Source organism: Phoenix dactylifera, chromosome 16 (genome assembly GCF_009389715.1).
Source record: "Phoenix dactylifera cultivar Barhee BC4 chromosome 16, palm_55x_up_171113_PBpolish2nd_filt_p, whole genome shotgun sequence".
Lineage (NCBI taxonomy): Eukaryota > Viridiplantae > Streptophyta > Magnoliopsida > Arecales > Arecaceae > Phoenix > Phoenix dactylifera.
This window is the reverse complement of record NC_052407.1, coordinates 8,120,195-8,132,726: the sequence shown is the minus strand read 5'-3', so window position 1 is coordinate 8,132,726 and position 12,532 is coordinate 8,120,195. Positions and strand designations below refer to the sequence as shown.

At 39.0% G+C, this 12,532-nt stretch overlaps 1 protein-coding gene across 5 annotated transcripts; it reads left to right on the top strand.

Annotated features, from left to right (window-relative positions):
• LOC103700889 (phytochrome C) lies at positions 1–9,598 on the top strand. 5 transcript variants are annotated; one of them, XM_008782786.4, is made up of 5 exons: positions 1–295; positions 903–3,029; positions 3,198–4,014; positions 8,199–8,492; positions 9,092–9,598. In XM_008782786.4, the coding sequence occupies exons 2-5, from the start codon at positions 974–976 to the stop codon at positions 9,303–9,305; spliced, it is 3,381 nt and encodes a 1,126-aa protein (XP_008781008.2). In that variant the 5' UTR covers positions 1–295; positions 903–973; the 3' UTR covers positions 9,306–9,598. The 5 variants fall into 5 exon arrangements, with proteins under 5 accessions (XP_008781008.2, XP_008781010.2, XP_008781011.2 ...); XM_008782788.4 differs by having other exon boundaries at positions 7–175; XM_008782789.4 differs by having other exon boundaries at positions 7–203.
• Positions 9,599–12,532: the final 2,934 nt, after the last annotated feature.

The window sequence follows — 12,532 nt, the reverse complement described above, 5'->3', positions numbered from 1 at the left end:
AGGCTCCACCCTCCTCCTTCTCCACCGTAAGTTTGTATTCCGTGAGAAAATTGGACAAGTAATGTAAAAATTAGTCCTTTTTATTCTGTATTCAGCAATCGGGGCTTAAATTTCAGAAAAAATGGAAGCCTTCAACCAAAATTGATGGCATGGAATGAAGAAAGACGGAATTCAGGTGTGTTGGTCCACTGCCATCGCTGAAGGTTCCTGTCCTCCTCTGCTCCTCTTGTACTACCTCTCTCTGTGACGCTAATTTTCTTTCTTTTTATCATCTGAGATTGCTCTCTTCTCAAAGGTAACTTATTTTCGTGCTTGGAATCCGAAAGATTTCATTTTTCATGTCACGTAATTGAATTTAGTATTTCCTTTAGAATTGTTGTTGTGTAGGCAGATTCAGCAAATGATATGGTTTCGAAAAATGAAAGCTTTTTTCATAGGTAATGGAATAAAGGGTTAGTTTATCAGATTTTAGGGTGGCCTTCTAATCTTTCCTCCTTGTTCTTGATGGGTTTGTGAGGGGTTTATGGGGATTTAGAGGGGAGTAAGTGACAAAAATCCCCTCTCACTATTCCTCTAGCAGAATCTGATCTCTTTCCCTCTCCTTCTTGTCCTCTGCTTCTTTATACTTTGTCTTCTCTGTATCAGAACCCAATTACTGGTCCACCCTTGGAACCGCATCGTCCTTTCCGTTCCTTATCCTGATCAGGTCTTTATTTTCAGAACCTGAATTTGCTTTTTTTTTGGTTCCAAAGTTGCCTCTTCCATGTCCCCAGGTGAAATTCTGAGTTTATGCTTAGCCCACTTGGTACAGTTTTGGAGTTGAATTCGGAAAAATTAAAACATCATACTTGGTGTTTGACATTAGGTTCAACTGAATTCTCTGCGTGTTAATTCTGAATCAGGAAATGGACATTTTTGGTGAGCTTTGTTTTTATTAGAAGAGGTGGGAGGAATTGGGGAAGAAGGATGAAAGATGTCGTCCAGGTCGAACAGAGCTACCTGTTCGCGGAGCAGCTCAGCACGGTCCAAGCACAGTGCTCGTGTGGTTTCTCAGACCTCCTTAGATGCAAAGCTCCATGCTGAGTTCGAGGACTCCGATCGGCCATTTAATTACTCTATGTCGATCGGTGCTGCCAATCGGTCGGGCGGCACTGAGAGCTGTGGCATCCCCTCCTCCACAGTCTCTTCTTACCTTCAACAGATGCAGCGGGGAAAGTTCATCCAGCCCTTTGGGTGCTTGCTTGCCATTGATGACCAGATGTTCACCATAATTGCATATAGTGAAAACGCCCCTGAGATGCTGGACCTGACACCTCATGCTGTCCCCAGCATCGAGCAGCGGGAAGCCTTAACAATCGGTACCGACGTCCGAACTCTCTTCCGATCTCCGAGCTCTGTTGCCTTGCAAAAGGCTGCAAGCTTTGGAGAGGTTTATCTTCTTAACCCAATACTAGTACATTGCAGAAGCTCGGGGAAGCCTTTTTATGCAATAATGCACCGAGTTGAAGTGGGATTGGTTATAGACTTGGAGCCTGTGAACCCTGCTGATGTGGCAGTGACTGCAGCTGGAGCACTAAAATCCTACAAACTAGCGGCAAAAGCAATTTCTAGACTGCAATCTTTGCCCAGTGGGAATATCTCTCTCTTATGCGATGTCTTGGTTCGAGAAGTAAGCGAGCTGACGGGCTATGACAGGGTGATGGCTTATAAATTCCACGAAGATGAGCATGGTGAAGTTATAGCTGAGTGTAGGAGATCAGATTTGGAGCCTTACCTTGGATTGCATTACCCTGCTACTGATATTCCTCAGGCTTCGAGGTTTCTATTCATGAAGAATAAAGTTAGGATGATATGTGATTGTTCTGCTCCACCAGTGAAAGTAATCCAGGATAAGAAATTGGCTCAGCCTCTCAGTTTGTGCGGGTCTACATTAAGATCTCCTCATGGGTGTCATGCTCAGTACATGGCTAATATGGGTTCGATTGCTTCTCTCGTAATGTCGGTCACAATCAATGATGATGATGATGAAACAGGCAGCGAACAGCAGCAGAAGGGGAGGAAACTCTGGGGATTGGTGGTTTGCCATCACACTAGCCCAAGGTTTGTTCCTTTTCCACTCAGATATGCCTGTGAATTTTTGTTGCAAGTATTTGGCATACAGCTTAACAAAGAGGTAGAGTTAGCAGCTCAAGCAAGGGAGAAGCATATCCTTCGAACGCAAACTCTTCTATGTGATATGCTCCTCCGAGATGCCCCTGTTGGAATTTTTACACGGTCACCTAATGTTATGGATCTTGTTAAATGTGATGGTGCGGCCCTCTATTACCGAAACCAGTTTTGGCTGTTGGGAACAACACCTACTGGAGCGCAGATAAGGGATCTTGTTGCATGGCTTCAAGAGTACCATGATGGCTCTACAGGCTTAAGTACTGACAGCTTAACAGAAGCAGGTTATCCAGGTGTTGCTGACCTAGGAGATGCAATATGTGGCATGGCTGCAATTAAAATTACTTCCAAGGATTTTATCTTTTGGTTCCGGTCACACACAGCAAAAGAGATCAAGTGGGGTGGTGCCAAAAATGAACCTGACACTAGAGATGGACAGAAAATGCATCCAAGATCTTCATTCAAGGCCTTCTTGGAGGTGATGAAGCAAAGAAGTGTTCCTTGGGAAGATATTGAAATGGACTCAATCCACTCCTTGCAGCTCATATTGCGTGGATCGCTGCAAGATGAGATTGTGAATGATGAGTCCAAGACCATAGTAAATGCACCATTAGATGATTCAAAGAAGATACCGGGTGTGGATGAACTGCATATGGTTACCAATGAAATGGTTCGTCTTATTGAAACAGCAACAGTGCCAATTTTTGCTGTTGATGCCTCAGGGAACATAAATGGCTGGAATACTAAGGCAGCAGAATTGACCGGATTGTCTGTGAATGAAGCTATTGGTATGCCTCTAATTGATGTTATTGAGGACGATTCAGTTGGACTGGCAAAAAATGTGCTATGCTTGGCTTTGCAAGGTGACAAGTTTTCTTTATTTTGCTTTTGTCTTTAACTTTTCCTTGAGAAGAGCTTCCATGTCATTTTTAAGTTATATTGTTGCCTCTCCATCTGTAATTACTTTCCAAGCTTGTAGAGATTTCACTTGCATCTTGCCTCAAATGTTGTTTGTTTCATTGTAATGACAGGAAAAGAGGAGCAAAATGTTGAAATCAAGCTTAAAACATTTAGATATCGAGAAAGCACCGGGCCTATAATCTTGGTGGTTAATGCATGCTGTAGCCATGACATGAAGGACAATATTGTGGGAGTCTGCTTTGTTGCACAAGACATGACAGGGCACAAAATGGTAATGGATAAGTATACCCGCATTCAAGGTGACTACACTGCCATAGTGAGAAATCCAAGTGAACTCATCCCTCCAATTTTTATAATTGATGAGAATGGTTGCTGTTTTGAATGGAATTCAGCAATGCAGAAGTTATCTGGTTTAAAGAGGGAGGATGTAATCGATAAGATGCTTGTTGGGGAGGTGTTCAGCCTTCAAAGTTTTGGCTGTAGGGTGAAGGATCATGACACATTAACCAAGCTCAGAATAGTGCTGAATGGTGTGATTGCAGGCCAAGATGCGGAGAAATTATTATTTGGGTTCTTTGACATCAACGGCAAGTATGTTGAAGCATTACTTTCTGCCAATAAGAGGACAAATTCAGAGGGTAGGATCACAGGGGTCTTATGCTTTCTGCATGTCGCCAGCCCGGAACTCCAACATGCTCTGCAGGTGCAAAAAATGTCTGAGCAGGCTGCAACGAACAGTCTAAGGGAATTAGCTTACCTTCGCCAAGAAATAAGGAACCCTTTAAATGGGATTGTATTTACTCGCAATTTGATAGAGTCTACTAATTTAAATGAGGAGCAGAAGCAACTTCTTAAGAGAGGTGCCCTGTGTCAAGAGCAGATGACGAAGGTCTTGGATGACATGGATTTAGAAAGCATTGAGCAATGGTATGCCTCTTCCACTTTTAGTTCATTTTATGGCATTGTTATGAAGCATTTATTCGTATAGTTGTTTTTTTTTTCACATTCTAGAAACTTATTCTGATTTCTGAAATTCTACTGTCTCTTTGTGATGGACTCTTAGAGAAGCTATGACCAAAAAAAAGGTCAAAAACTGCTAGACATGCTATTTTTCCTGTTGTTTATGGGCAGTCTAACGGTTGTTTGGGAAGGAAAAACAAAGGCTTATAAGTACAAGAATGGACAACTGTGCTCAGCATAAAGCAAAATTTGAATTCATAAACTGCCAGCATCTTTCCGTTCATCCTTGTCTTAATATCAGGATCAGCAACCTTTACTCCTCGATGCTCTTTCAACTGTGCTCAACCATTTCTTTCCCCCTGATCTCCCACTACAGCTTCGCCAAACAGCTAACTATGATAACTGTAGTACAATGGCTAACTTGCTTTTGTTATTTTGCAATGTTTAATTGCCTAGCTTCTCAGGAGGGAATGACTAAGTAGTAGAATGGAAGTACATACATAAGCACACTTAGCTCCAAGCATCTTTCAATTCTCAGGGTTCCCTAGCCTTGATAGCAGAGCAAGCAATCTGTGATCCTATGAGCTGATCCTTCTCCTGGATATAACTGTTGTTTTGTTTCATTACCCCTACATCTTCATGCCACTGACTATTAAGCCCATCATCAAGCAAGATAATTTCTTCATTGAAATTCATATTGTTACAAGTTATTGCTTCTTGTTTATATATATCTTCCAGAAGATACTAGTGTTCATATTGTAAATCCTTTGGAGATCTTGATCTAGTGTGCATGCAATAGATAAATAATCTGTATTATTTAAGTAAAAACATTGGAGGTAGATATTATTTTGCATAGATGTAGGCATGCCTAGCCCGCTCACTATATTTAGAAAACTCAAGCATCTCTTATTGATCTATGTACCTACCTATTAGTTTATCTATTTTTCTTGTATTTATCAATTTCTTCTTCTTCTTCACTGCCCCTTACACATGGGCCATACCCAAGCAAGGGGTAGACTGCAATTATATAGAATCTCGTTGACATAAAAAATGCTTTCTTCAATCTCTCTCCCCCTCTCTCTCCCCCTCCACCCCCCTCCCCCATCTCTCTCCGGCTCTGTTTATGCATACAAACATGTGTGATGCACATGATTATGTGCATATCTGGAGTTGCAAAACATTGTATGATGTGGCATTATGTCAGAGGCCTTTTATCTATTAAGAATTATATTATAATATGTATTAACTGTTCTGTCAACTGTAGAAGTAGAATACTATCAAAAAAGGCACAGGCATAACATTTTTAAGTTGCTAAATTGCCAGAAATATCAGAAAAAATCATATGTTAACTTGCATTATGTTAGGGAGGTATAATTATTCATGGCCAATAACGAACCTGCTAACAGCTATTTATGAGATAGCATGATGGGATACTTATTCGTGTGGTTTTGTTTTTTTTTTTTTTAACGGAGGAACTGAATAAATGGAGTCAAGTTGCATGTGAGTACTTGGTTCATAGACATAGATAGAACCATTTGATACTTTATTTTGTTTCTGGCAATTTTAAATTGGAAATTAAGACAACAACTAAGTGCCCATTAGGTATTGCTGTTTTTTCATTTTTGTTTCTCTACAATTTAGTGAACTATCACATGGAGATTGATGTTGAAGATAGTATGTGCACAAAACTTCTGCTATTCCTTGTTTTTATTTTCACTTTTTGAAAGAAATAAAACTTTAATTCCAAATCCTCTAAAGATTTTACAGGCAATTTGACAAAAACAAAGGAATTTCATCATACATGTTTTTCAGTTTAGTTCAATTTTCTTCATGTTCTTGAATACAAAAACAAAAAACAAAACCAAAACCAACCAGGCCCTAAAATTATAAGTATTTAAAATTCATTGATCTGAGAAACCAATCCGACATTAGCATGAAAAATGTCAATTTAAAAACATATGGAATTTAAATTTTTTTATTGCTTTTCTTTATTCTCTGTCGTGACAATTTAGTATGCTCTATTATCAGTAGTTAGCTTAGTGTTTAGGATATTACTGCTAAAAATGCACCCGTTGTTCTTGGAATATAAGATATTAATTGTATAAATTTACAGGAACTATGAATATTATGTAACAGTAGCCATTAACCATAACCGATATAGTGCAATATATAAAGCTTGATTTATTTGTTTTGGGCAAAATCCTTGTGGTTTTTGTCCCAGGTATGTGTTTAAGTTGTTTTCATTGAAAACAGTTTACAAGCAGTAACATTTTTACGCCCTACCATATTTCCATTAGATTAACAGGCTGCATTTTTGCACAAAATACTTCTTTCATAAGAACGTAGATCCTCACATAGACTAAGCTGCAAGTATGGAAGGAAAAACATTGGAGACAAAGTCCCTTTTATTTTAGGTATCAAACTCATTCCTTAACCACACTTCTACTCTGTACCCCACTCTCTCCCCTATCTGAACTGTAAGCATTGTAGTACTCATTGTTCCCTTCGCTGGATTTTGCTACCCCTGCCACTTAGGTAAAGATGCCAATATTTTGACCTTAAATGAACATTTTGTATGGAATAAGTGAAGGTGTTAGATGAAGATATCAGGAGCAGGTGACTGTTTGTACAAAGGCATATATATGAAAAGGAATATCTTTTTTTCAATTCTTTTCTATATATAGCATGGATATGTAATAAACATCAAAATCAGAGTAAAACAAGTTAAAAAAAATATATGCTAGATATTATAGCATATAGAAATGTGTAGACCATAAAGCTAATCAGTTACACTCAAGGTTTGCTATCTCTGCACTAGATCCTGTACCCGTACTATCCTATAACTTCACCAGTACACCTGGTATAGAGGCCAGTCCAGCGTTCCGACACTCAGTACGCCCTCCATATATATTGGTGTTGTACTACTATGGTACAGTCGGTACATACCGGTACCAACTGGTATGGCATTAGCATGGTTGCACTACTTCAGCCTCATTCTTTGTGAAGAAAAGCAGCTTGGTGTTATACTTTGCTTATTTCTGTTGGCTCATGGTGTGAACACGAGATTCTGTCTCCTTCATGCATAAGGGATATCAAATCTCAATATATTTTCTGGTTTCTGATGAATGAGTGTGTTTTTGGATCTGGATTGCATCACAGCATCTGAATGCTTATATATAAAAGATACTTTTGAGAAGAAAAGCTAGTATTTGAAAATGAATATTGTCCTTTTATAGAAAAGAGAGATGAAAATTAATAATGAACTTTTCTTTTGCAAAAACAAAGGGACATCTATATCCTTGCATATATTCTTTTACAGTGAAAACTCTGGCCTGATATGTCACAGGATGTCCATAGGCACATCTCTGCCCAGAAGTGCTTGCTTATTGTACTCTGAATGTTTCACTTGGTGAACAGTCCATTATCTCAAAGCTGCAATGACACTAGAGACTTCATAGGCATCATCTATTGATTGTTGCATATAGTCAATACTGGCAATCCGATACTTTTCTTATGTTTTGTTGCTGCTAGAGTCTCAATGCTTATTCTTGCTCTTTGAAATCCTTTTATCCCCTGTTGTTGCCCGATGCTCTGCTAGGTCATTTCACTTGTTTCCTCATGATCAAGCTCAGTTCGGTTGGAACCATCAGAAATGGTTCTAAGACTCCGGAACGGTTTAACTAAAAAGTTGCATACTTTACAAAGCTGCCTAGTTATGTAAGTCCTTAGAGCTGAGAAGTTTATGCTACAGTATCTGCTGTATGTTTTGTTTGCATGATAAGCAATGTAGCAAATTTCTCTACAAAGAGCAACGTAGTTTCCAGTAAAATGAAAAAGAATTGGAGATCCCAGCAACAATACCAGAAAAGATGAATACAAAGGATATTTGTTCGCTCATTCATATGATGCAAATTTGTATTATATTTGGTTTTATAAAGCTATTCATACAAGCATTTGATACTCTGTTGCTCCAGTTCAAAATATTTAAAGACAGTTCTCCACAATATTATCCCATCATATAGCCAACTGTTTGCTTTTCTCTTCAATTTAAAATTCATACATCTCTTGTTTACCTTTTGACTTGGATGTACAAGATCAACACTCACATGGAAGTTTTTTATCTTTCATTCCAATTTATACGGTCTGAACAGCTACATGGAGCTCAACACAGTAGAATTTAACCTTGGGGAAGCTCTGGATACGGTCATGATGCAGGGAATGTCTCTGAGCAGCGAGCGACAGGTGCCGCTTGTTCATGATTGGCCTGCAGAAATGTCCTCCATGTACTTATATGGTGACAATCTGAGGCTTCAGCAGGTCCTGTCGGACTTCTTGTTGACTGCACTTCAGTTCACACCCCCTACTGTAGGATCAATTTTGTTCCAAGTCATTCCAAGAAGGGAAATTATAGGAACAGGAGTGCAGATCATTCACCTTGAATTCAGGTAATCTACTCTTCAATGATTTGTTGTGAAGTTTGTCTAAAATTTGCTTATTTATAACTACACAACTTGAAGATGCACATATTTTATATGGTAGATGATGCTGGACCTTGCAACAGAAATTGAATCTTATATTGGACAGGCTAGCGTAAATAAGTTGGATTCTGTTCACTTTGTCTCAGTTCTTTCAACTGGACATTGATGTATGTTTTGTATGCATGGAATTATCGCACAAAGATTACATGCATAGAATAAAAGTAAATTATCCATGACCTATTTGAATTTTTCACCTTCACATGAGCAAATCTGTATTACCATTTAGGAATACGTTAAGGGAATGAGAATGCTGATATGAGTTTCCATTAAAAGAACCACATCTCAGGGCCCTGCAGATGTGTTTAATAATCACGAATGTTTTAGTTTCTTGGAGCACATGGTACCGATTGTTAGAAAAATATATCTTCCACAGGCCGTAGAATGTGTCTGATACTTGAGGATCTGGGAGCAAGCCATATCTATGTTCAAACTGGAATGAGATTAGTTTTTTTTTTTAGATAAAATTTTGAAGCTTCTTCTCTAATATTAGCAGGGTCTGTTTGCAGGATTTTTCATCCAGCACCAGGAATCCCAGAGGCTTTGGTACAGGAGATGTTCCACCATAGCCAATGCATATCGAGAGAAGGCCTTGGCCTATACATCAGCCAGAAACTTGTGAAAATAATGACTGGGACGGTACAGTATCTTAGGGAAGCTGAGAGAGCATCTTTCATAATTCTAGTGGAGTTTCCCTTGGTTCACGACGCAGGTGGGAGATGATATCTTTTATAGGAGAAATCAGTCCTGACCTCATGATCACCTTCCATCAGATTGCTCCATCTTCAATTGAATGAAGGCCTGTCATTGAGCTGCAAGAATTAGTGTGTGGTTGGTAACGATGTCGATATGGGAATCAAACAGTGGGTTCGTAGCATGCACTGACGACTCTGGTTTCAGTTCTTGGTTGAAGGCTGCATGTATAAGTGTCTTTTCTTAAATAAGGTACTGTACCTGAGGAAGATCTTTGTATGCATTTACAAGAAATAAAAGCAGTGTTTGCATTTTATCTTTAATACTTTCTCTTCCCCAATACCTTAAGTGGAAGCTTATGACTGTTGCTCGTCATTCAGACATTCAAAGAGAGGGTTCACTTTGATATCCTGTTGATTCTAGGCGGATCTTCCACCAGATGTCAGCATACTATTTATGACACAAGGCCTTTTAACTCCATCTGATTATAATAGGGATAGGAACCATGGATGTGAAGTTGCCTGAATGCTTGTGACAAGCTGAAAGAGAATCTTAGTAGAAGCTAGTTTACAAGAACTAAGAATGGTCTTCAGATAACCATGCCTGATCTTGGAAACGCCTCGTTAACCTTTTCTTTTTCTTTTGAAAAAACAGCATCGAGCTCGACTGCATGGTTCCAGCTTTTCGCTGTTTTGCTTTCTTTTCATCGGCAGTTCTACAAAATGCTTCCAATTCTTCAAGACAATGAAATAAATATGTGATTCATTAGAGCATATATTTAAGGATGGTTATCGTCATGTTTGATCCTGTGAGGTAGGATTAGGCGCGGCCAGCCATACAGGGGAGGCAGTTCAATGTTTGTAGGGAGTGAGGAGAGGATCCCTTGAAGCTTTGGAGATTAGAAAGGCGAACAAAAGGAATGGAAGAGTCATTCTCGATGGTTGTCGTCTCAAATTCTTTCTTTCGGGATAGGGGATTAGAAAAATCCTATTGATTACTGCTTTCTCCAAACAAGATGTTGGAGGACATCTTGGGCTCCTCTCCCTATCTCTCTATTTCTTGATTTATTTGTCGGGCAATCCTCTCATGCATGGATTTAGCTTAGATATCTATATTTCATGACCCTCTACCTTTTTTTTTTTTTTTTGTAGGTTTAATTAGGGGAAGGAGTAAGTCCTCACCGGCATGTATTGAATGTGGTAGTCTCAATTTCCTATCCATGCTTTGGTCCATTTACTCTGCCTCTGTAGGCTAATTCCATATACCATTCTTGTCAATTATTTGCAAGGAAAACCTCTAGGTTGAGTACAAATTGTCCTAAAAGGCGAACACATATATAAATGTCCCGAAGCTGGTACTGGAAAGCATCTTGGCAGCCAATGGTCGGGTGGTGATCGTAGTTCTTCAGCAACAGAATCCAATACTAGAGTTCATGTATCACTTGTGGCGGCAATTCTCCAATATTTTGGGAATGGCACGAGACCAAATCTGTGAAAATCCGTGCGGACATGTGTTTAGTCTCATATCGATTATTTACTAAGGAGATCTTGAGTAATTATATAGGATCAAGGAACTCAAATAATACTTTCCGGCTAGCCATTTTGGGTGAAGTCCTGAATTGTAATAAATATGTGAAGATCCGTATGGGCGTGTGTTTAGTCCCACATCGGTTATTCGCTGAGGAGATCTTGGATACTTATACAGAATTAAAGAACCCAAATAATATTTTTGGACTAGCTATTTTGGGTGAGGTCCTGGGTTGTGACAAATGGTATTAAAGCGAACTCGGCCCATAGCCTGTGTGGACTAAGGAACACTACAACCAAGTTCATGAAGGCTGACCACGGGCCTATCGTCGTGTTTGTGATTACATTTGAATGGATTTGAACCTTTAGTCTGACGAGGACGTCAGGACTTGAACGGGAGGAGTATGCGAGGATCTGTGCGGGCGTATGTTTAGTCCCACATCGGTTATTCACCGAGGAGATTTTGGGTAGTTATACAGGATCAAGGAACCCAAATAATATTTTTCGACTAACCATTTTGGGTGACGTTCTGGGTTGTGACAAAGTCCTCCATATCGAGGATTGTGGTGGAATACTTCATGTCAATTTTTGGTGGACTGGCTGTGCTTTCTCATCTCTCTTTCCCTTATTTCTTTTGCTAGCTCTCTTGTAATGCATGCATGTACAGTAGCTTCTAGGCTTGCTGGTAATTTATTTATCGGGGTTTGAAGTTGGCCTTAGCCGTTAGTTGACCCCATGGATGGATAGCATCAGTGTCCTGATGACTCCTCGATTCAAAGTGGTTTTAGCATGGCCACTTCTCATGAATCGCTCTCAGGATGGATAAAGTCGTCACTTCATGGTGGACCCTAGACAACCACTTGGGATACTATTTGAAAGGATAGTGTACCCTATCGATCCATGTTTAACTATCGAATGGACTGCTTTGGTCTCATTTGGATGCTTAAATTTTGCTTAAGTGATGATTAGGCTAAGCAAGATACGAAAACTCAATCTCAGAGTATGAAAGTGCCATTCAGGTCCCACTTGGTAAGTTAGACCATGGATTCTCTTTTTGCTCACAAGCCTTTCACAAGACTAGGTCTTAAGCCAGTGTAATCATAGTTAGAAAGTGACAAAATTAACACATAATATATACGATATCAACACATATATTGATGCAATAAAATATAATTTATATTTAAGTAAATTATATCATACTTGATCAAATGGTTTACAAATCATTTTCATATAGAGCACATGTGGTTCTTAATTTAAATATAAATTAATGGCAATAGATTAAATAAAATACAATTCTCTCACAATCCGTCAATCAGAAAAATTGTCCAAAAATCTAAAATAATCAAATGTCTTATTAAACTTTTATAAGGCAACCTGAAATATTCTATCATAGGTTCCGCCTATGTCTGAACTACTGAATCTAGTCTAATATCCCGAGGTCTCAATCACCCCTTTGATCAAGAATTACTCCTAACCTAACACTAACACATATTTCACAAAGAGGTGGAGTTTGTAGTTCTACTTGAATGCAAAGGAATAAGTCTCAATCATATCTCTTCGTTATTCAAATCCAGATTTCTACTTGATGAAATTAGATTTTTTGGGTCAGATCTAATTTATCAATTAAGAGAAAGTTAGACTAATTAAAGATATTTTGACTCCATTTGGATCAACCAATAAAGATAGAAAGAAGAGAGAGAGAGAGCGCCTCGGTTGAGGTTCAATCAAAGG

Bases quoted from the DNA above. Each gene is read 5' to 3' on its own strand.
- LOC103700889 (XM_008782786.4), top strand. From the start codon at position 974: ATGTCGTCCAGGTCGAACAGAGCTACCTGTTCGCGGAGCAGCTCAGCA. The intron at 3,030-3,197 runs GTGACAAGTTTT...TTGTAATGACAG, and splicing joins GCTATGCTTGGCTTTGCAAG to GAAAAGAGGAGCAAAATGTT. The intron at 8,493-9,091 runs GTAATCTACTCT...GTCTGTTTGCAG, and splicing joins ATCATTCACCTTGAATTCAG to GATTTTTCATCCAGCACCAG.